This window comes from Aotus nancymaae, unplaced genomic scaffold (genome assembly GCF_030222135.1).
Source record: "Aotus nancymaae isolate 86718 unplaced genomic scaffold, 86718_ANA_hifiasm-v0.15.2.pri h1tg000028l, whole genome shotgun sequence".
NCBI classification, from domain to species: Eukaryota; Metazoa; Chordata; class Mammalia; order Primates; family Aotidae; genus Aotus; species Aotus nancymaae.
In genome coordinates this window covers 10,393,930-10,417,721 of record NW_026988441.1, presented here as the reverse complement: position 1 = coordinate 10,417,721, position 23,792 = coordinate 10,393,930, and the positions used below count along the sequence as shown (strand labels likewise).

General features: G+C 41.5%; 1 protein-coding gene across 3 annotated transcripts; it reads right to left on the bottom strand.

Annotated features, from left to right (window-relative positions):
• Positions 1–847: 847 nt before the first annotated feature.
• Positions 848–23,760, bottom strand: ZNF285 (zinc finger protein 285). Of its 3 annotated transcripts, XR_001106481.3 has the most exons (5): positions 15,294–15,306; positions 11,321–11,378; positions 10,397–10,523; positions 4,725–6,566; positions 848–898 (listed from the first exon to the last, which is right to left on the bottom strand). XR_001106481.3 is itself a non-coding variant. In XM_012446586.3 (4 exons), exons 2-4 carry the CDS (start codon positions 11,333–11,335, stop codon positions 4,945–4,947), a joined length of 1,764 nt encoding a protein of 587 aa, XP_012302009.1. In that variant the 5' UTR covers positions 11,336–11,378; positions 23,604–23,760; the 3' UTR covers positions 2,203–4,944. The 3 variants fall into 3 exon arrangements, 2 of the variants coding, with proteins under 2 accessions (XP_012302009.1, XP_012302008.1); XM_012446586.3 differs by lacking the exons at positions 848–898; positions 15,294–15,306 and adding an exon at positions 23,604–23,760 and having other exon boundaries at positions 2,203–6,566; XM_012446585.2 differs by lacking the exon at positions 848–898 and having other exon boundaries at positions 2,203–6,566.
• Between the last annotated feature and the right edge of the window lie 32 nt (positions 23,761–23,792).

The window sequence follows — 23,792 nt, the reverse complement described above, 5'->3', positions numbered from 1 at the left end:
CTCTTGACCTTGTGATCCACCCGCCTCGGCCTCCCAAAGTGCTGGGATTATAGGCGTGAGCCACCACGCCCGGCCCAGAGTGGTATATTAACTCACTTGTTTTTTCCTTCATTCGGCTTGCTTTGGTTTCAATTTCCCTTTCTTTATTTTCTTAAATATAAAGCTTAATTTTATATCTTTTTTGTTTTCTAATATAAGCATTTAATCCTACAAATTTGTGTCCAATTATTTAGCTGCATTCCATACATTTTGATACCTTGTTTTCATTTTATTGAATTAAAAATGTTTTCTGATTTCCTCTTTGACCCATGGGATAACATGAAGTGTCTTTAATTTTTCTAATGTTTTGGGAGTTTCCAGACAAGATTTTGTTTTTGGAGTTATTCTGTTATAGTCACAGAACATATATTATGATTTAACTCTTTTAAATTTATTTAGGTATTTTGGCCGGGCTTGGTGGCTCACGCCTGTAATCCCAGCACTTTGGGAGGCCGAGGCGGGTGGATCACAAGGTCAAGAGAGCGAGACCATGCTGGCCAACATGGTGAAACCCCGTCTCTACTAAAAGTACAAAAAATTAGCCAGGCGTGGTGGTGCGTGCCTGTAGTCCCAGCTACTCGGGAGGCTGAGGCAGGAGAATTGCTTGAAACCGGAAAAGGGAAGTTGCAGTGAGCCAGGATCATGCCACTGCACTTCAGCCTGGTGATAGATCGAGACTCTGTTTCAATTAAAAAAAAAATTTATTTAAGTACTTTATTGTTTCATAATACAGTTTGTCATATTTCATGTGTGCTTGAAAAGAATGTGTATCCTGCCATTGAGAGATACTCTATTTGTAAATTGGTCATGGAGATTGATGTTATTCAGGTCTTCTATATCAGGAGTTGGCAATCTTTTTCTGTAAAGAGCCAGATAGTAAATATTTCAGTCTTGCTGGGTAACACAGTCTCCCTTGCAACTATTAAATTCTATCATATAGTACGAGAGGAACTATACACAAGAGGTAAACAAATTAGTGTTTATGTCCCAATAAAACTTTTTAAAACAAAAGTAGATGGTTTCTGACCTCTGTTATATATCTTTATTTATTTTCAGTATACTAGTTCTATTAAGTACTGACAGAAGAGTGTTGAATCTTCAGTTGTAATTGTGGATATGTCTATTTATCCTTTGTTTTACCCATGTTTGTTTCATAAAATTTGAAGCAAACTTGTCAGTTTGCATGTACATTTAGAATTGTATGACTTCTTGGTAAATTGGCCCCATTATCATTTTATAATGTCGCTCTTTACATATGGTAATATCCCTTGTTCTGAAGTCTACTTGTCTGATGTTAAGATGGCCACACTTTTATTTTGTTTGTGTGGTATATCCTTTCCTACCCTTTTAATCTATTGTCTTCCTGTTTAAAGTTTCATTTAGATAGCATATAATAGTAGATGCTTCCTTTTTCAATCTGACAGTCTGTTTTTAATTGGTGTGCCTAGACCATTTAATGTAATCACTTTTAGTAGAGAACACAGTTTGAAATGAAAAGGAGGCATAAATTATAAAGGGAAAGATATGTGCAAGCTAAAAATGCAGAACTTAGAAACTGGGCACAAATGCAAGGAACACAAGATCTGAAACCTACTTTGACTGGATTTTCTACTCTATTCCATATGTGTTGGATGCATCTAGAACTCTTGGCAGTTTTACCTGATATTAGCTATTCATTCCAAGACACGAGAACCCACAAGAAGGTCATGCAAAGTATAAATTAATTCAACGATTGTGGAAGATAGTGTGGCAATTCCTCAAGGATCTAGAAATATAAATACCATTTGACCCAGCAATCTCATTACTGGGTATATTCCCAAAGGATTATAAATCATTCTATTATAAAGATACATGCACATGTATGCTTATTGCAGCACTGTTCACAATAGCAAAGACAGAACCAACCCAAATGCCCATCAATGATAGACTGGATAAAGAAAATGTGGCATATATACACAATGGAATACTATGCAGCCATAAAAAAGGATTTCATGTCCTTTGAAGGGACATGAATGGAACTGGAAACCATAATTCTCAGCAAACTGACACAAAAACAGAAAACCAAACACGGCATGTTCCCTCTCATAAGTGGGTGTTGAACAATGAGAACACACAGACATAGGGAGGGGAACATCACACACCGGGGCCTGGGGGATGGGGGGCTAGGGAAGGAATAGCAGGGGGTGGGGGGATTGGGGAGGGATAGCATTAGGAGAAATGTATAAAATCAAGTGGTGCTCTGACCACTTCGGGCACATATCATCAGGACCTCCTAAGGCTGTGTCACAGGCACGTACTTAACCTTGGCAAACTAAATTTTCTAAATTGATTGAGACCTGTCTCACATACTTTTGGGTTCACAAAAGTATGCTTCAATGGACACCCATGTCTATTTGTTCTTGTTCGCTAAATGAGTGTTACCATAATATAAATTCCTTGAATGGGAACCCTTGAATCTAAAGAGTATGCACAGTGCATAGAGTCATATTACCAACACTATCCCAAAACAATTGATCTGATTGACTGAGCCAATAGTATTTAGGAGCCTTTTCCCCCAAAATATATTTCATGAATTGAAATATCCCCTTTCCTGGAATGTTTAAAATACTTGTTCCATTGCACATACTGACTTATTAAAGTTATCTGATCTCTGATCTCTGTATCTCTAAAGCAATGCTTCCCAGACAAGGTCACTTAGTCTCTTATACATGAACCTTCAGATTGTTTACAGTTTTATTATTGCAAAATTCTTAGAACATATTCCTTTCTGAAACCATATTTTCTGACTCATGAAATTACATCCTAAAAATACATTCTGGGAAGCAAGATCATTGGCTCAAAGACAATGCACATTGTACATCTGATACATATAGACAAGATCCTCTCCAGCAACTTTGTACCTGTTTTTTTCCCTACCAACTTATGTAAGAACACTCACTTCCTCATTTCTACTGACATGGAATTTTTAAAATATTTCACTATTATCCACCTGATCAGTAAGAAATTGACACTTCACGGATGCTTTTATTTGCACTTGAATGGCTGTTCTGTATACAAACTATAACTACCAGGAAAATGTAATGCAAGAAAAACTAGGAATAAAACATGATCCCAATAAAGAAAAGTATAAGTCAATTAAAACAAAAAAAGGACATTATTTTTGAAGAAAAAAGAAAGACATTGTGGGCTGAGTGCAGTGGCCCACACCTGTAATCCCAGCACGTTGGGAAGCTAGGTAGGAGGATCGCTTGAAGCCAGAAGTTTGAGACGAGGCTGTGCAACAAAGTAAGACCCTATCTCTATAAGTAATTTAAAAAAATTAGCTGAGCATGGTGGTGTATGCCTGTAGTCCCAGCTACTCAGTTGAAGGCTACGGCAAGCCATGATCAGGCCACTGCACTCCAGCCACCTGGGGGACAGAACAAAATCCTGTTTCTAAAAAAAAAAAAATAATAATAATAATGCAAAGAGATCTCTTCCCAAATTCATCTATTATCCCTAGTTAAATGACAATTTTGGGAGGAAACTGACAGAAAGGGAACCCTCTAAAAACCCATTATTATACAGGTCTGCTGAGAAGAAGGCTGCATCAGTCCTAATGAACACTGTTGGTTTTTTACATGTTGTTGTTCACTTCAGTAAATGTTAGTTTATTCAATAAATTTTATTAAGACTAACTGCAGGATACCTATTCTAGTTAATTTTTAATCATATTTAAGGTGTGAGCAGACAAACTTATTCCAGCATCCCACATTATAGAGCTTCTCTATTGAATGAGATTTCTTACATCTGTGGATTGTACTTTTCAGTAAAGTTTTACCACAGGCATATCATCTGGAACATTTCTCTTTGGTGTACACACCAATAAATGAAGGTTACCACTGAAGAAGTCCCATCCATACCATTTTAGATGGTTGCACTGCCACATCAAGCCTTAAAGACTTAAAAGTTTTGAACTCTGAATTATAATGTTACTTCCTTATGTGGACTCCAGCGACAATGAAACATATTGATATAAAATCCCTCCATGCTAGTCAGGATAGCCTGGGTAATGCTGCAGTAACAAATAAACCACCAAAAATCTCAGCGGTGAGACACAATGAATTTTTAATCTAGAAAGATGTCCAACACAGATCAGATGGTGACCTTCTATCAACCCAGTCTGGAATAAGCAGCCTCCAAGGTCACCTTGGCAGGGATAGAGAAGCCTGAGGATGTTTTTGAAGCCTAGACCTGAAACTGGCTTATATCACTTTTGCTCACACTCCATTGGCTAAAACTCAATCACATGGGCACACTCTTAACTGTAAGCATTACTAGGAAATAGGGTCTTCTTATTTGCAAGAAAAAGGAACCAGTGTGATAAACACAGCACTGCCTCTGTCCACACCCTTCAAATGCCACTTCTATAGAGCTTCCCACCTATGTAGAGAATCTCATGGAAAACCTGACTATGGACTAACATTCTTTCATACTAAGAGCATGGGTTTCATTTCTGAGCACACTTTTGAATGTTCTTCATACTGAGAGTATCTTACTAGTGGGGACTAAAAAAATTTAAAGACTTTGGCTGAACTGAAGACCTTACCGTAATCATTAATTTCCTTCCTGGACACATCCTTTAATGGAAATTTGACCTCTAACTACAACCACTACCACAAAATTACCCATTTGTCAAGAGTCACCTGCTTTGCCATTGCAGCATACAGCAGTTGACGGGAGCTTCAGAGAAGTTCTTGAAATCCACAGTCGTTGCCTGGCACACTCTAGTGCTGCAGGTTGACGTCATCGATGGTAGTGTCTCTGTCTTTTGTTCCCTGAGCTATCCCAAATGCTGAGTAAGCCTCTATCATCTGGAATACAGTGTGGCTTCTGTTTTCCTAATTGAACTCTGACTTACTACATTTATAATGTTTCTCTCTGCTCATGTAGTCTTTGATGAGTCAGAAGGTCCTTGCCACGCTCACAACGTGCATACTGTGTCTTATCTATATGCACTCTCTGATGGGCAAGGAGGTAGGAATTACGACTGAAGCCCTTACCACATGCCTTACACTTATAGGGCCTTTCTCCTGTGTGGACTCTGAGATGAACATGAAGATCTGAATTCCGACTGAAGCCTTTACCACACTCATCACATTTATATGGTTTCTCTCTGGTGTGATCTCTTTGATGTAAGTGAAAATACGAGCTGTAACTAAAGCACTTTCCACATACTTCACATTTATATGGTTTTTCTCCAGTGTGAACTCTCTGATGAGTGTGAAGAACAGAGCTATATGCAAAATCCTTTCCACACACTTTGCATTTGTATGGTTTCTCCCCTGTGTGGACTCTCTGGTGAATGTGAAGGTGTGTACTCTGGCTGAAGCCCTTTCCACATTCACCACACCTATAAGGTTTCTCCCCTGTGTGCAACCTCCAGTGGACTTGAAGAATGGAGCTTGAACTAAAGCACTTGCCACACTCACTGCATTTGTAGGGCTTCTCTCCAGTGTGTACTCTCTGATGGACAAGAAGGTTAGAGCTCTGATCAAAGCCCTTCCCACACTCTTCACATTTATAGGGCTTTTTCCCTGTGTGTACTCCCTGATGAATACAAAGAAGTGACCTAAATCCAAACCCCTTCCCACATACGTCGCATTTGTAGGGCATCTCCCCTGTGTGGACTCGATGATGGTTGTGAAGGGAGGAGTTGCGCCTGAAGCCCTTGCCACATTCTTTACATTTGTAGGGTTTGTCTCCTGAGGGGACTTTCTGATATCTGGGAAGGTCTGAGCTTTGTTTGCAGCCCGTAGGCAGTTTGTGATATTCACAGGGAGTCTCACCTGAGTGAGTTTTACAATGAACAATAAGATCTTGGCTCTGACAAAAGTTCTTTCCATACTGGCCAAATGTATAACATTTTTCTCCTAGGTGAGCGCTGTGATGGACACGAGGATCTATATCATCTGCAAAGGCCACCCCACAGTTATTACATGTGAAAGGCTGTCGTATTGCTTGGGACGCAACTGTTGATTTCATACCCAAGTTCTTCCCACAGTTGGGGTGTCTACCAGGGTCTTCTCCTTTACAATCTTGGGACTCATGATGGTCACGTGAGGTCCAATTGAGGTTGTCATCAGGCCAAACATGTCTGTATAGTTTCTCTTCCATATAAATTCCCTTATATCTTCCCTGAGAGTGCTGGGGCTTGGTCATTATGTTGGCTTTCCTCCACGATTCTGGGGTAAGGACCTGTGTCAGGCCTTGCCATGCTGTGATATCTTGATTTTTGATAATTGCATTTACTACATAGTTTTCATTTTCAGAAATCTGAAGAGACATGCCTGCCCATTCTTCACAGAGGGAAACATCTCCTTCTAAATATGGGGAACATTCTTCTTGAAGATTCATGATATAATCCTGGCTCACAGTTAAATCCCAGATCCTTTGTTTCCAAATCTGCCAGCAATGAAGTACTTCTTGTGAAAGGTAACTCAACCCCTTTTCCTGAAGATTCAAAATATTGTTTTCAATCCTATCTCCTATGAGAAGAAAGAGAATTTGGCTAAGAGAACAAGTCAATCATCTGCCCAGAGGTTTTGAGAAAATGAAATATGATGGGGTGTGAAGTTGTCCCTGGCTTCTATTGACATGTGAAACAATTAGAGCCACAGTAATTCTAATCTGTGAGCTGCTAATTAGAAATCAAATTTTGTAGGGAAATTAAGAGAAATCTTGGCCAGGTGCATTAGCTCCTGCCTGTAATGCTAACAATTTGAGAGGCTGAGGTGGGAAGATTACTCAAACCTAAGAGATCAAGACCAGGCTGGGCAATATAGTAAGATCTCATCTCTACAAAAAAAAATTAAAAATTGGCTCAGTGTGTTGGTGCATGCCTATGATCCCAGCTACTTGGAAATCTAAGGTTGGAGGATTGCTTAATCCTGGGAGGCAGAGACTGCAGTGAGCCAAGATTGTGCTGCTGCACTCCACCCTGGGTGACAGAGCAAGACCTTACTACCCTCACACTGCAAAAAAGAAAAAATGGAAATCTTAGGAAAAATTTGTAAAGGAAGAAATTCACCTCCCTGCTATAAGAGAAGTTGATAAAAGGCCTTTAATCATCTTGATACAAAAGGTATGGGAAAGGCTCCCATTTTAAGTAGTATATGTGTGTACATGAATAATACATATTGATGGAGTGTTTGTTATATGTTGGGCAGAGAGAGGGACATAAAGGGTCATAAGAGGTTTCAGAAACAACAACAAGTCCTGATAACTTCCCTTCCTCCACATCACTGTCATATGGAAGACTATAACATATGTTTGTGTACAACCTGCACAGCTATACATGGTGAGCCAAAAGGGGATGGGGATGAAAAGGCAATGGGGACTGAAATGGGGATAAGCATTGTGAAATATGGCATCAGTGTTGTGCGGGGACACATATGTAAACCTCTGAAGCAAGGTTTAAGAGACATCCTTTTTATTTTCCCTGAGGTTCTTTGTCTTCATGAAAAGATAGAGACCATTCAGATCCTACAATCCATTTTCTTAAGTTCTGCCCTTTTAATATATTGCAGAATCTCAAACAGCCATGACTATGAGAATGGAAAACAGATACTGTGGCACTGTCAATGGCCTGGTACCCAGGGAAGCAAGACTATGGTGTAACAAACAGGGGGCTGAGGCAGACGAGGATGATCATATTCTTGGGACCTTGAGATGGGTTTCAAAATGGCATGAACATCATGGTCAAGTCCCACTGGATACTGCTTCTGGTTCGAGGTCCTTTCTGGGTTGTTTTATTGAAAGTGACTTTAGTGTAAAAGACAGTATCAGGGAAAGGGAGACCACGAGCTGCCCAGAATGGGCTTAAAGCAGTGGTTTCCCAATTGTTTTTATTGTAATCCACAATAAAAGCAGCATTTCCACCGTGACTCAGTACGCATAGGCACAGATATCAACACAGATTGCTCACTAAAACAGAAGTTTTATCAGCTGATACTTACATACTATGTGCAATGCACTTTGACAAATTATTTCATTTTCTGTTCTATTAATTTCTTTTGCTTTTTAAAAATTGCTAGTTATGACACAGTAATATGATTTCAGGACTCACCAAGAGGGTTTTATCCTGCAGTTTGAGAAACAACTGCAGGGATATGCACATTTATGCAAAAAGCCCTGTGTCCTCAGTTTACACTTTGGTTTCCTGAGGTTATTTATTAAAAACACAGGACCTAGGGCCAGATTAGGAAGGGTCAAATCTTAGTTTTTCTTATAAGCTGTGTTATCATTGGCACGTTATTAATTCTGTGACCAGTTGTTTCATCCATTGATATGGTTTAGCTATGTCCTCATCCAAATCTCATCTTGAATTGTAACTCCCATAATTCCCACGTGTCATGTCCCATAATTCCCATGTGTTGGAGCTCCCACATAGAGTCCCTACTGGGGCACTGCCTAGTGGAGATATGAGAAGAGGGCCATCCTTCAGACCCAGAATGCTAGATCCACTGACAGCTTGCAATGTGTGCCTGGAAAAGCCACAGAAACTCAACACCAGCCCATAAAAGCAGCTGAAAGGGAGGCTATACTCTGCAGAGCCAGAGGGGCGGAGCTGCCTAAGACCATGGGAGCCCATCTCTTGCATCAGCATGACCAGGAGGTGAGACATGGAGTCAAAGGAGATCATTTTGAGCTTTAAGATTTGACTGCCCTGCTGGATTTCAGACTTGCATGAGGCCTGTAGCCCCTTCGTTTTGGCTAATTTCTCCCATTTGGAACAGCTGTATTTACACAATGCCTATACCTGCACTGTGTCTAGGGAGTAATTTACTTTTGATTTTACAGGCTCATAGATGGAAGAGACTTGGCTTATCTCACATGAGACACTGGATTGTAGACTTCTGAGTTAATGCTGAAATGAGTTAAGACTTTGGGAAACTGTTGGGAGGCATGATTGGTTTTGAAATGTGAGGACACAAGATTTGGGAGGGGCCAGGGGCAGAATGATATGGTTTGGCTGTGTTCCCACCCAGATCTCATCTTGAATTGTAATTCCCACAGTTCCCATGTGTCATAGGAAGAACCTGGTGGGAGATGATTGAATTATGGGGGTGGGTCTTTCCTGTGTTGTTCTCATGGTAGTGAATGAATCTCATGAGATCTGATAGTTTTAAAAATGGGCATTTCCCTGCACAAGCTCTCTTCTCTTGTCTGCCACCATATGAGACATGCCTTTCACCTTCCACCATGATTGTGAGGCCTCCCCAGCCACACAGAAGTGTTAAGTCCAATAAACCTCTATCTTTTGTAAATTGCCCAGTCTTGGGTATGTCATTATCAGCAGTTTAAAGACTGAATAATACATCCATAAAAGAGAGATAATAACAGCAACTACCTGTATTAGTCCGTTCTCATGTTGATAATAAAGATATACCTGAGACAGGGTAATTTATAAAGGAGCTTTAATTGACTCACAATTCCATATGGCTGGAGAGGCCTCACAATCATGGCAGAAGGTGAAGGAAGGGCAAAGGGACGTTTTACATGACAGCAGGCAAAGAGAAAGCTTGTGCAGGGGAATGCTCATTTAATAAAACCATCAGATCTTATGAAACTCATTCACTATCATGAGAACAACACAAGAAAGACCCCCACCATGATTCAGTTACCTCTTAACAGGCCCCTCCCACAACATGTGGGAATTACAGGAGCTACAATTCAAGATGAGACTTGGGTAGGGACACAGCCAAACCATATCACTATCTCATAAATTAAACTTAGGTAACACATAACTGTATATGAACCTCTGAGAAATGAACATGAGGTTAGATATTTATCAAAAAGTAATCAAAGAAGCCAACACTTAGATTACACTTACTACATACCAGTAAGTGTTGGCTATTATAACTGCCAACAAAACCCCAAAGTTCTCCCTTGGTTCCTTTAACACTGGTTTATCCCAAACACTGGATAAAAACATTTTTTTCCAGAAGTAACCAATAGATCAAGGCTCTTGGTGGAGTGTGAATTTTATCAGTCTCATTCTAAGAAATAAGAGGAAAGAATGGGAGCCTAAATGTGTGAAGAGGGGAGGGAGGGCTTACTACCTGCACTGAATGCCCACAGCCAGGAGTGTGAGATTTAGGGAGAGCTCCCTTGCCAACCTGTCACAGGGGGCCACATCCTCACACTGATCTGTAAAAGCTGATTAACTGCAGAGTTCTAACCTGCACATGCATCTCTTAGGAGTTTTCTCTCCAGTGGCCCAAGTTTCTCTTTGTGATCTAACTGGAATATTCACTCTGGTTCGAAATGATGGTTTGAGGAAACGGGTCCAGTGGTCTGATGCTCAGTTACTCACCCACTGAGATGAGGTTCCTGAAGTTTTCCAGCATCACATCTTGATACAGGTTTATCTGGGTTTTATCCAATAGTGCCAGCTCTTCTTTGGTGAAGACAACAGCCACGTCCTTGAACGTCACCCCTTCCTAAAACATCAAGCACATGCCATGTCAATCATCCACACAAATGATTGGTCTTAGTGTGTTTGGGCTGCCTTAATAAAACATCATAGTCTGGGTTAGAGTAAACATAAGAAACTTATTTCTCACAGTTCTGGAGGTTGCAAAGTCTAAGATCAAGTACCACGAAGATAGGTTTCACTCAGGTTTCTTCTCCTGGTTTGTAGACAGCCACCCTCTCACTGTGTCCTTACATGGTAAAGGGAGAATGAGAGCAAGCTCTGTTGAATCTCTTCTTGTAAGGACACTAATCCTATTGGATCAGGGATTCCCAAAGGACAATATTAATCAAATTATAAAATATGGCCCAGGACACAGGCCCAGATTGAACTCTGACCAATACATACCCTTTCAAATCTTGCTACTTATTGAACTAGACCAGTGACATTTAGAGTATGGTCTTGTATATGCCGCCCATGCACTCAGATGCTGTGGCAACACCAAACTGCTATAAAAGTTTCTGAACTTACTCTTGATTCTGTCTTTTTCCCTCATGGGGCAGTGATAAGCAGTTCATGCACTGGTACTGGTACATGAACCACACTTGGAGTAGCACCAAAGTAGACAGCTTGAAATCTGTGTGTATGCTTCTTCACTTCTATAAACGGAGTCACACCACCTGCCTCACACAGTCATTATAAGCAAGATAAAGTACCTAATACATAGTAGTCACTCAAAAAATGCTGACCTCCTTTCAGAAAACAGAAGTGTCTGGTTCCTCAGAATGGACAGTATATTTAAAGAGAGAGAAACCCCTAGCTTACCTGTAATTTAATCATATTGTTTTCCTTTCGGAAAGGGCAGGATTCTGGAAAAGCAGAACTGCAAAGAAGAAAGAATCCATGAGATCATGGATTCAACAAGTTGTGAATGAATATTGGTTCCTTCCTTATCTGTACAAGTTTCTCACACTTTATCCTCTCCCTAGGTATCTTCTCTTCTCCCTCTGAACAGACTCAACTCCCACCTCCTCAAAACTTCCCTTGATTTGACCCCAGTCCCTCAATTTCAGACCACTGTGTAACTCCTGTCTCTTTCTTCAAGCTTTTGGGTCAAAACCTGCACATTCTTTTCCTTTTCTCAGACTTGTGAATGAACTGACATAATCTATATCTGAATTATGCTGGAAAAGAAGCTTCAGAATTGCTGATTAAGAGAGCAATCTCAGGGCGGGGCACAGTGGCTTATGCCTATAATCCCAGCACTTTGGGACGCAGAGGCAGATTGATCACTTGAGGCCAGGAGTTCGAGACCAGCCTGGCTAACATGGTGAAACCCTGTCTCTACTAAAAATACAAAATTAGCTGGGCATGGTGGCGGCCGCCTGTAATCCCAGCTACTCAGGAGGCTGAGGCAGGACAATTGCTTGAACTGGGAGGCAGGACAATTGCTTGAACCAGGAGGCAGAGGTTGCAGTGAACTGATTTTGCCACTGCACTCCAGCCTGGGTGACAAAGAGAGACTTGTCTCAAAAAAAAAAAAAAAAGCAGTCTCAGGATGACAGGGACCTTCTGCTGTTTCCACTTTTGCATGTGAGACTTGATCTTATATGGCCAGAGCTTGTAGTCTGAAGAACTTGCAGTTAGCCAAGACATACAAATTAAATCCCAATTTTTATTAATATGTTAATCAATAATACAAATTTTTAAACATCTACACCTTGACTCTTGGCTTCCAAAACTTCTCTCCAGCACCCATTCTATTTCCTGCTTTTGCAAATATTGATGACACACCTATGACTTTTAAGACATATCCTCTGGTCTGGAAATGCTCACAGTATACTGAGCTATGAATGTTCTCAGACTGCAGGTAGACCGAAGTAGGTAGACAGAGACCTTCTAAGATTCCCACTTCATATATACTAAAGCCCCTTTCTGTTCTGCTTATATCAGTGGATCCCCTTGCCAATTACCTTCCAGTTTGGTTCAACCAATGAAGAAAGCCAGCAAGAGATCCAGGGAAGGGACAAGAGTGAAGTCAGAATACTTACTCCCCCAGGTTTTTCCCCAGAGGTTGCTATAGAATGGCTATGTTCCATATCCACTGACCAAAGGTCATGGACTCCGTCAGGCAGCTGTCATCTCATAGCTCTTTCTTCAGGTTTTAGTGACTGCCTCCTCCCTTAGCCCTTCAGTCCTAAAGGCAGTAAGTTACCCTGCTATCACTAGCTCTGAAATATTGCAATATCCTTTGTTGATTACCACAGCCTGCCTACAACTTTATAGATTATCCCTTTATTAAGCTCTTCTCAAATTACTGAATTTGAGGGTGCTGTTTATTTTTTATTGGGATTCCATCTGATAAACCCTGTAAACCCAGTTGCTTCTGGCCTTTGTGGAGAAACTTACTGCATAAAATTGCCACTTTAGGCACTGTGGAAACTCCAAAGATTAAAAAATAAAAGCCCAAAACCGCATCTCTGCCTTCTCAGATAGTGCTTCTCACTATCTGCGATAAAGGACTAGTTTTTCATTATTACTATTACTTTCAATCTGTCACAGACTGATATTTTGGTAAGATACAGTAAAAAGAAATTAGTAGAAAAAGGAAATTAAGAAGGTATGCAAATTAAAGCCCAATTGTTATTATTATTTTAATCAATAGAACAAATTTTTCAACATCTACACTCTAGTTCTCAAATTATCTGATCACAGATCAATATAATTTAGTTCTCTGACTGGCACTGGTCTGTTGGCTACCCTTTGAATTATAGGATCAGGTTAATAGGATATGAAATGTTTTTTTGGTAAATCCTTAGACTCCTTTCCTATCTGTAAAAGACATCATTAATCACTTCTTATTATGGGCTCTAACAAAGCCTAATAATAAGGAGTGTTCAACTCATTAGTACAGCACAAATTACATTATTTTACATTAGTTAAAACCTACCAAGAAAACACTCCTCCTTTCCCGTCAAAAAACTACAAATCCTAAAACATAACCAAGCTTTAGTCCTTTATCCACTGTACTCGGTAAGGATCTTATCATTTAGCAAGCACTCAATGTTTCTTGATATTAACAAATGCTCCAATAGAATTGGTTTTAATTTTATATATTAGATACACGTGCAAAGACACAAACTCACCCTCTACTTCCAGAACCTGTTCTCACTTAAGAGCCAATAACGGGACAGGTTTATTTACAAGCACACATCTAAACACATGCACACACACACACATATAGTTGAGGATTTGGTTTCCTGAATCTCTGGCTTCAGACACTCCCTGCCTGTATCAAGTCAAGGCCCTGGCAGGAACCAGATGCCACATTCAAATTTGAGGGGAGTTTAATGAACAGGCGGCTTACAACGGTGTTGGCTGAGGGTAAGGAAATCACAGTGGATAAGGCTCTATCCTGGGAAGTGACAGGGAGGTGCCATTACAATACCTGAGCCTTAAGAGATAAGGGGAGGAGCAGTCCCTGGAGCCTGGAACCGAGAGGGCCATGTGGCCAGGGCCACCCGAACCATGTTGTTTAGAAGGGCAGCTAATCTGTGACAATCCTGCAGACAGAGAACTGGGGGACAAGACACTCCAACTCATACTTCTTCCTCTCTCCAAACTTCCCTGTTGAGACTTCTCATTGGCCAAAGACAAGCAAGGCCAGAAGGCAATAGCAGCCTTTCAGGGCAGACAGCAGGGTGGAAAAGGTGGGGAATGAAAGACATGTGGCACATGGCACCCAAGACTCTTGTTTTTTCCCTATCCGCCAAAAATCCACACAGCACTCTCACGCAAATGCCTTTCTCATCCCTCAACCTGACAAGTACTCTGATCTGAGGAATGCATTAGGAATGAGACCAGGTGCCCATATCAACCTCTTCAGGGAATGAGGACCTAGAGGAAAAGTGCAGCTGAATCCGGAACTGCAATTGCCCAGAAACACAATCAGAAATGTAATAAATGCTGCTATTACACCTAAAATAATTAATACTAATTCTCTAACTTTATCAAATATACAGAGAGCATTCAAACTTCAAATTTGTTGACTGCAATTTAACAACTTACATTTGCTCATGTGCTTTATAATCCTCAAAGTCCCTACTCGCTGGTTCACAGCATGTGAGGTGAGAATGGAGTTAATAATTTGGGGCAGTTCTTTTCAAAATATATTCGGTTACATTAGACTCCACACTTAGTATAGTCTGAGTTGTTTCTTTATTGCCAGAAGGCAGAACCTCCGCCCTGAAGTCAGAAATGCCCCGCTAAAGTCAGAGCTGACAAAACCCAGAGTTCACATCCAAGACAATTCCTCCTCCAATAAGCTAGGGATGCCGAGCCAGAATCGCCCCCACCAAACTGAGCGAGGAAAGCCCAAGCCATCCTCCATACCCAGAGACAAACTGCTTAGGCAAACCCCTCATCCCATTCAGGGACCCACAGCCCCAGCCATTACTGCCAAACCCTGAGCCAGCGACCCCCTAACCTCATTCAGAGATGCACATCCCAAGACTGATCCTAAACTTCGACTCGAGGATTCCCAGGGCAAGTCGCTGTCACGAAAGGTAAAGATGCACTGTTTTGTCAAACCCAGGGCTGCTCCCCAAACCAAGCCCAAGCTCTCCCCCTCCCATCCCAGGTAGGGCGGGCCTCTGAACGCCTACCCCACCCACGAGGCCCTATCATTGGTCACCAAACTCCTCCTACTCCAGTCCACAGGGCCGGGTCAAAGCTGCACACCCTACACCCCCACTTAAAGCTACGCCTCCAAGGTAGGCGCGGTCCAGAAGGGACTCACCTCAGCATCCCAAACAATGTCGCACGCAGCTCGCGTCCGGAACCACGGCACATGCGCAAGAAAGCCTATGGACTACAATCCCCAGAAAGGCCCGCGCGCAGCGGTGGCCACTCGCAAGGCTACCCGGCTGAAGTCAGGGGTTGCGCGAAGTCCTTTGACTTCCGTGCATTCGTCTAAAATATAACACTCTTAATAGCGATAAAATAATGAAATTTAAATAAATCACTGTCTAGCAAAGATGAAAATAAAAAGTTTCAATATTTTACCACTTGAAAATGAGCACTTTACCATTTTAGTGAAGACTTTTATAGGTTATTTTATAGGCATGTCCTTTAATGTTATAACCACGACATTTTTCAATCAAAATTCACTTAAATATTTCCCTCCTCGCCCCCCACCATGTTTTGTTTCAGTTGATGAAGACTCTGGATTATCTACATTTGGCGATGTAACATAGCCCTGCAATTTGTTTCCTAGTCTCAGGAGAAGCAGAAAGAATGAACAACCGGCCGGGCGCGGTGGCTCACGCCTGTAATCCCAGCACTTTGGGAGGCCGAGGCGGGTGGATCACGAGGTCAAGAGATCGAGACCATCCTGGTCAACATGGTGAAACCCCGTCTCTACTAAAAATACAAAAAATTAGCTGGGTATGGTGGCGTGTGCCTGTAATCCCAGCTGCTCAGGAGGCTGAGGCAGGAGAATTGCCTGAACCCAGGAGGCGGAGGTTGCGGTGAGCCGAGATCGCGCCATTACACTCCAGCCTGGGTAACAAGAGCGAAACTCCGTCTCAAAAAAAAAAAAAAAAAAAAAAAAAAAAAGAACAACCATTGTCTGAATCCTTAATAGTGGAATTGCAGGAGTATTGAGGGTCTCCTGAAAGAGACACATTACAACAAATTAAGAAAACACAGGAAGTTTTCAGATTCTTTTTGAAAATTTCCCCTTTTTGAGACTTAGGTTTTATTTTACTTTATGTTATTGTATTTTTAAATTTCTATTAAGAAAAATTTGGGTACCCTAATGGGGTAAGAAAATTGAATAAGAATTCCATTAGAGGCCCACAGTTGATAACAAGTGAGAACAATCTCTCGTCTAGGAATTGTTGCCCTGTCTTGCTGGCAGAGGCTCTGTTTGGAATATCTGGCTGGCAGTCCCTTTTCTACACATCCTTAAGCTGTAGGGGTCATGAGGCAGTTCCAGTCCTAGACTAGACAGATCAGTGAAGACCCCACCTCTAGGCAATGGGCAGAAGACAGTTGAATAATATCCAACTATAGCTTGACATTGTATCTTATGGCACAAAAAAGAACAGTGAAATTCTTTTGGCATCTCTTTTTATATATACATGTTGGATGTTCTTATATACTGCTCTAAATCTAAGGATTACTTGATTTAATTTTTAATAAGCTTTCTTCCTTTCTTCCCCTCTCATCTTGTGATAACCTCGTTTTTGCCAGCTAAAACTGACTCTCAGACTGAGAGCTGTTCAGGCTTCATGTTAGCTTCTTGAGCCAGACAGACTCCATCTCAGCGTCTTCATTTTAGTTATTTTCCCACCATTAAGTATGTAACTGTAGTAGGTAGCTGGGGCAGGCTGACACTGGGCACATCCAGGAATGCATTTGCTGATAAGAAGCCGAGTTATGTGGTACCAGCAGAGCCTGGGAATGCAGGTGCTATTGAGTACCCAGAGCCCCCATGTCTATAAGTTGTATGTCTTTTTATGACAGCTCTAAGCCCTTGAACCTGATACTGTTTTATTTCTCATGTACTAGTTTATCTTTTAACTTTTTGCTTACTCTGCTTCTGTGAAAAATTGCTTTAGCTAGGTTCCTTCCTCCCTTTTCAAACTAGAGTATAAGAAACCCCTTAACTCTTTCTTCGGGGCTGAAAGAATTTTGGGCATTAGCCACCTCTTGGTCGCCAGCATAATAAAGAACTCATAATTCAATCTCAGAGTGTGACACATTCCTTAACTCGCTCGGGTACAACAATCTGCCATATTTATGTCTTCTAGGATATTTTTTTTTAGATGGAGTCTTGCTCTGTCGCCTGGCTCACTGCAAACGCTGCTTCCCAGGTTCATGCAATTCTCCTGCCTCAGCCTCCTGAGTAGCTGGGATTACAGGCGTGTGCTACCAAGCCCGGTTAATTTTTGTATTTTTAGTAGAGACGGGGTTTCACCATGCTGGTCAGGCTGGTCTCAAACACCTGACCTTGTGATCCGCCCGTCTTGGCCTCCCAAAGTGCTGAGATTACAGGTGTGAGCCACGGTGCTCGGCCAGTCTTCCAGGATCTTAATACTAAATTTTCTTTTTTCCTCACATATTGAAAATTATTTAGATTTAACCATAGGATTCACCATGTACTCTTGCTTGTTGTACATACTGCACAACTGCCTCTTTCCTGAATTTATTTGTTTTGCTGAAAAAGTTTTTTCAGACAATCTGTAGGTGGCAAATTCCTGAGTCCTTTTGTCTTACGTCTTCATTCTGCCCTCACAGCAAACGTTGGCTTACCTAGGCATACAATACTTAATACAAGTTACAGTTCTTCATAACTTTGAAACATTCTCTCTTAGTTTTTATTACTGATGAACACTATGATACCAAATTAATTTTCAATATCTAATAGGTAATATTTGGGGTTTACTTTTTTTCTTGAGACATTTAGGATTTTTTATCAGCTGAAATTTTACCATAATTTACTTTGATGAGGTTTTTTGCTTTTTCCTGTTAAGCACTCAGCTGGATCTTTCAGTAAGATTCTCACATCTCTCCTCAAGCTCTGGGAGATTTTATTTTTTTCTTTTGAGGTTTTCCTCCCCATTATTGTATATTCACTCCCTTTGTGATACTCTTATTATGCACATGTTGGTTCCTTCTTTAATGTCTCCTAATATACATCATATCTCCTAGTGTACCATCTTCTTGAATTACTCTCTGGAATAATCACTTGCCTAATTTTCCAGCTCACTAATTTGCACCTTGAGCAATATGCATCCATTATTCTGCCCACCAATTCATGTTTTTGTTTAAAAACCCGAAATAAAATGATTGTCAACTTATACCCAGGCAAACTATAAATTGCGTAAATGGAAAAATACTGGGATTCAGAAAATGTACTTTCTATGTACTCTCAAGTGCAGGAGAAGTAACCCTCAGGGTGTTATTTGATTACATGCTGCAGCAAAATGAGATAATAATTTAAGAAAGAGGAAGACCTAGCATCTAGGAAATGGGAAATTCAACCCTGGATCACAACAAAGGGAAGTCCCAAAAGACTGAACCAGACTGTAATCAGGCCACGATGGTGATCAGCCCTCAAGGAAGGATAAAGATGGAGGGATCCAGGAAGGTAGAATCTGGAAAAAGAAGGAGACTCCATACATTATAGAGCATATTTGAAACACTGAGAACTTGGAGAAATAATAAATATATATAACGTACCAAAAAAGCATTTAGAAACACCAGGTCAATAAAACTGTATGAGTTGTAGTAGAATCATAACTTCCCATATGGCTTTATAGTAAATAATATTAATAGAATCTATATTAATGCATATTAATATAATTATACTAATGAAGACAATGCCACTGTATCATTTGCTATTGGTAGGTCAAGTAAGATGAGAGATGATGAAAACTGACTACTGGATTTGGCGATGTGATCTTAACCAGAACAGCTACAGGGAAATGTGTGTGCCAGGGAAGAGAATATGGAGGTTGTGGGAAGCATAAAAGGAGTGAGTTTGAGAGAATTGGAGAAGAGAAACTGAGGCAGTGTTTCTTGACAACTTGTGGTCAAGTATGGCAGTGAAAGGAGCGGGGTAGATAGAAAGGCTTATGGAATCATACCTACCAACACTGGAGATGTTAGCCAAGTTCCTAAGTTGATGGAAATGCACTGAAAAGAGAGTGATGCTAGTGATGCTGGAGAACTGAGGGGGGTAGTAGCAGGAACAGAATACTTGATTAGGCAAGAGGAGATGGGACCTTGGGCACAAGCTGAGGGGACTGTGGTTAGAAGCAGGGACAGCCCAGCCATGGTGACATGAAGGCATATGGAGATTCAGTGCAAGAAATTTGCTAGATTTGATGATAGGAGGTGAAATATTTTTCCTGATTGATTTTATTTTCTCAGTGAAAGGAGAAGGAAGGTCACGAGCTAGAAGGAAAGAGAAAGGGAGAGAGGCTTCGGGAGAGATAGAAAAGTGGGAAATGATCATTCTGGCAAGCAGGAGGCTGAATAGTCTAGAGAAATGTAGGATTGCCTGGAAGCACTGAGCACTGGCTCATTGTCTGTGGCCTGAAATTTAGAGGAAGACCAGGTAGCACCAGTTGTTTCTTCTCCAGTCATTGCTCACAGGTAAGTCTGTGATAAATTTTGTTGCTGGTGTTGTTGGTTTTGTGTGTGTGTGTGTGTGTGTGTGTGTGTGTGTGTGTGATGGAGTTTTGTTCATATTGCCCACACTGGAGTGCAATGGTGCAATCTCGGCTCACTGCAACCTCTACCTCCTGGGTTCAAGCAATTCTCCTGTCTCAGCCTCCCGAGTAGCTGAGATTACAGGCACCCGCCACCATGCCAAGCTAATTTTTATATTTTTAGTAGAGATGGGATTTCACCTGTTGGCCAGGCTGTTCTCGAATTCCTGACTTCAGTGATCCACCTACCTCGGCCTCCCAAAGTGCTGGGATTATAGGTGTGAGCCATCTCACTCGGCCTATTTATGTTTTATATACAAAGATATACACATAGTCTGAAGATGTTTTTATACAATATTTTAAACAATTTTGTGCATAAAACAGTGTTTGTGTTGAGCACCGATGTGCTGAATTCTAGTCTTGCGTCCTCTTGTTAGTGCTGAGAAAATTTCAGATGTTGGTTCATTTCAGATCTCAGATTAGGGATGCTCCATCAGAGTCACATATAGATACTGGCTACCATGTTGACCATGAAACCCTAGGAGGTTAACCCTCATTATATGGGTTGTGGAAATCATCTTGTCGTACTAAATTCCTTCAACTTCAATGGTTTACCAACTGTGCCCATTTGCGTTTGCAATTTTGAAGCTTGTGTTGTATGTTGAGCTCCTGCTAGGCAAGATGGAGTTTAAATAATTTAGTTTCCTGCTAAGTAAACTTGTTTCTGCCTTGACTCTACATCTGTGGGTCACATGTAAAAAGAATCAAAGTAGATTCAAATTGAGAGTCCATGTGAACCACTAAATTCTGAAGACTTAATTTCTAGAAATGGAGGCGATGAGTAAAAGGCAATACTTAACATTTACTGGATATTAGTCACTTATTCAACAAGCACCTTTAGGGCTCACTTTGTATCATACTTCATATATTTCTTTCACTGTTCTAAGAACTTCAGACATAGTAATTCATTCAGTCCCAAGCACAGTATAAATTAGAAAAAAAATTATCTGCATCTTAAAGATGAGGAAAACAAGTGACAAAGAATGGAAATATTTTAGGAAGTGGCGGAGCTGAAATTTAAACAGAGCATCCTGGCTCCAGAGTCTGTCCTGGTAAGTGCCATGTCTCAGAGTCTCCCAAGTAACTGTCACTCTCAATCTTCCTACCAACATTGGGTGAGAGGCCTTGTCTCCCCATCAATCTTAAATCTAGATGAGGTTATTGGTATTAATTATAAATAACTTAAGGATGTGATGTAAAATACTGGACATTACTAAAAAATTCTAGTGAAGTCAATTTCCCCCTGTCCATCCTTTGGACCCCTTCTCTGTGGCAACTGCAGTTAACAGTTTCTCAATATGTTTTTTGAGGAATTTTGTATATATATATACACACCGTTCACTCCCCTGGAAAGGGGGCTGAAGTCAAGAAGCCAAGTTTTGCTCAGCAGGTCACACTCTCACAGAGCTCAGCATGTTCTCACTCATAAGTAGGAGTTGAACAGTGAGAACATATGGGCACAGGGAGGGGAACGTAACACACATGTTGGGGCCTGTTGGGGTGGGGAGCCTGTTGGGGGGTTGGGAGCTAGGGGAAGGATAACATTAGGAGAAATACCTAAGGTAGATGATGGATTGATGGGTGCAGCAAACCACAGGGCACATGTACACCTTTGTCACAAACCTGCACATTCTGCACACGTATCCCAGAATTTAAGATAATTTTTTTTAAAGGAGTGAAACCCTGACTCCTTGCAATGGTTTACAGGATGGTGTATCATCTGGTTCCCATTTACATGACTCCATCTCCTACTGCTTCTCACTCACTCTGTCATGCGAGCCTCCATCTCAGAGGGAACAGCAAATTCCCTGTTCTTAAAACACTTTGTACAGAGACTTGCATTGCTGACTTCCTTGCATCCTTAGGTCTTTACTCACACAGCACCTTCTCAGTGAGACCTTCTCTAACCCTCATATTGCATTCTCTATCTCTCTCTGCTTCCTTTTTACCCCTTAATTACACATATAACGGCCATATTTTTTGTATCCAGATCACTAGCTGATACACTGTCGTCACTTAATACCTGTTCAAGAAGCATGAACTCTGTGTCATTTGAGCTTGTAGCCAGGTTAGAAGATAAGAAATCACAGTATAGTGGGAATATAAGAGAGGCCCCATACACAGTGAGTACCTAACACAGTAGGGGTTATCAAGGAAGGTTTCTTGGAGAAAATATTATCAAACCTAAGGCTGGGTGCAGTGGATCCCACCTGCAATCCCAGCACTATGGGAGGCTGAGGTGGGTGGATCATGAAGTCAGGAGATTGAGACCATCCTGGCCAACAAGGTGAAACCCTGTGTCTACTAAAAATACAAAAAGTATCTGAGTGTGGTGGTACATGCCTGTAGTCCCAGCCACTCGGGAGGCTGAGGCTGAAGAATCACTTAAACCCAGAGGCGGAGGCTGCAGTGAGCCAGATTGCGGCACTGCACTCCAGCCTGGGTGACAGAGCAAGACTCTGTCTCAAACATATGTATGCATGTGTATATACATATAAATATATATATTCTAACCTGAAACTCGAGGATAACAACGACAGCACACAGTCTTCAAACTCTTTAGCATGACCTGCAACTTTCTTCAGGACTGGGCCCACAGGGATGTTTCCAGTCACTGGAATTTCGGCCACTCTGTCCTGTGATCCCTGTGCTGGGTCCCTACCCTAGCGCTTCCTGTCGTTTGACTGGACCACAGTATTTTCCACAGTCCGTATTTCTATTAAATAAAGATGATAATCTGTATTTGAGAAGCTGAAAGAAATAAGCTTTCTTTCTTTCCATGGTCTGTGTTTCTATTAAATAAGGATAATAATCCTTATTTGAAAAGCTGAAAGAAGTGATGGTTGGTCATTTCCCAGAAGAGATGTGGCTATCTGAAAAAAGCTCACAGCCTATTTACAAGGCACATAGAACATTTCCAATAAACAACTACCATTACCATTATTCATCCATCCCAGAACTAACCCAGGAATCCAGAAAGTCATTCATTTAATACATTCATATTCAGGGTCTATCAACGTCTTAAACACTACAAGAAACAGTAGGGATACAAGTCTGATGCTGCTTGTGTTCTGGTGGGTAAACCAGTCTACAGATTGTAAGGCCGGCTGCCTCGCGGGGAGCTATATGGACACACTTATCTCTCCCCGTGCCGGATAATGAAGTCATCATTCCAGACCCATTACTCCTATCAGGCCTCTCCATGCTGGCTCCCCACACCCACTCCTATCAGGCCTCTCTATGCTGCCTCCCACACCCACTCCTATCAGGCCTCCCCATGCTCGCTCCCAACACCCACACCTATCTGGCCTCTCCATGCAGGCTCCACACACCCACTCCTGCATTCCTCACTCGACCCCTTCAAAATTTAAAAAGCCCGCCAAAGATTTGTCCAACGGCTGCTTAACATTGACCTCCCCACCCAGTCAACCCACCAGTAGCCCCGCCTGGCTACCAATGGCAGCTTGCCCCTTGGCACCTTAACTTCCCCTGACCAATAAAACTGTCTGCTCTTTGTTTCCCTAATAATCAGTCAACCCCCCTCACCTTTGCTCTTTGTTTCCCTAATGACCAATCAATTACCTCCACGCCCTAAGAAGCCCAGTGAGACTTCTCTGGCCCCTGCCAGGGCCACAGAACCTCGCCCGGGAGCTGAATAAATTGGATTCTCATTTTCTCACACTGGCCTCAGTTTCCTCATTTTGACTCGACAATATACCTTACACAGATGAGGTGACCTTTCCTTGCAAAAAGGACTATGAAGAAAATGAAGCAAACATGACAGATTCTGTTTCACAAGGAGAATGTAACATGTGAAACTTATGTACCAGCAGTGGGAGGGGCAGCATTAAGCAGGTGGTCAGGAACAGTCTCTAGAAGCGGCATGAGAATAATCAGCTGTGCAAAGATCTGGGATGAAAAGAGAAGGAAATGCAATTGCAAAGGCCCTGACTTCTATTTATAACATTTCCTAGACATACCTTATTTGTTCGGTTTCTTTACCTTTTTCAGCTTCA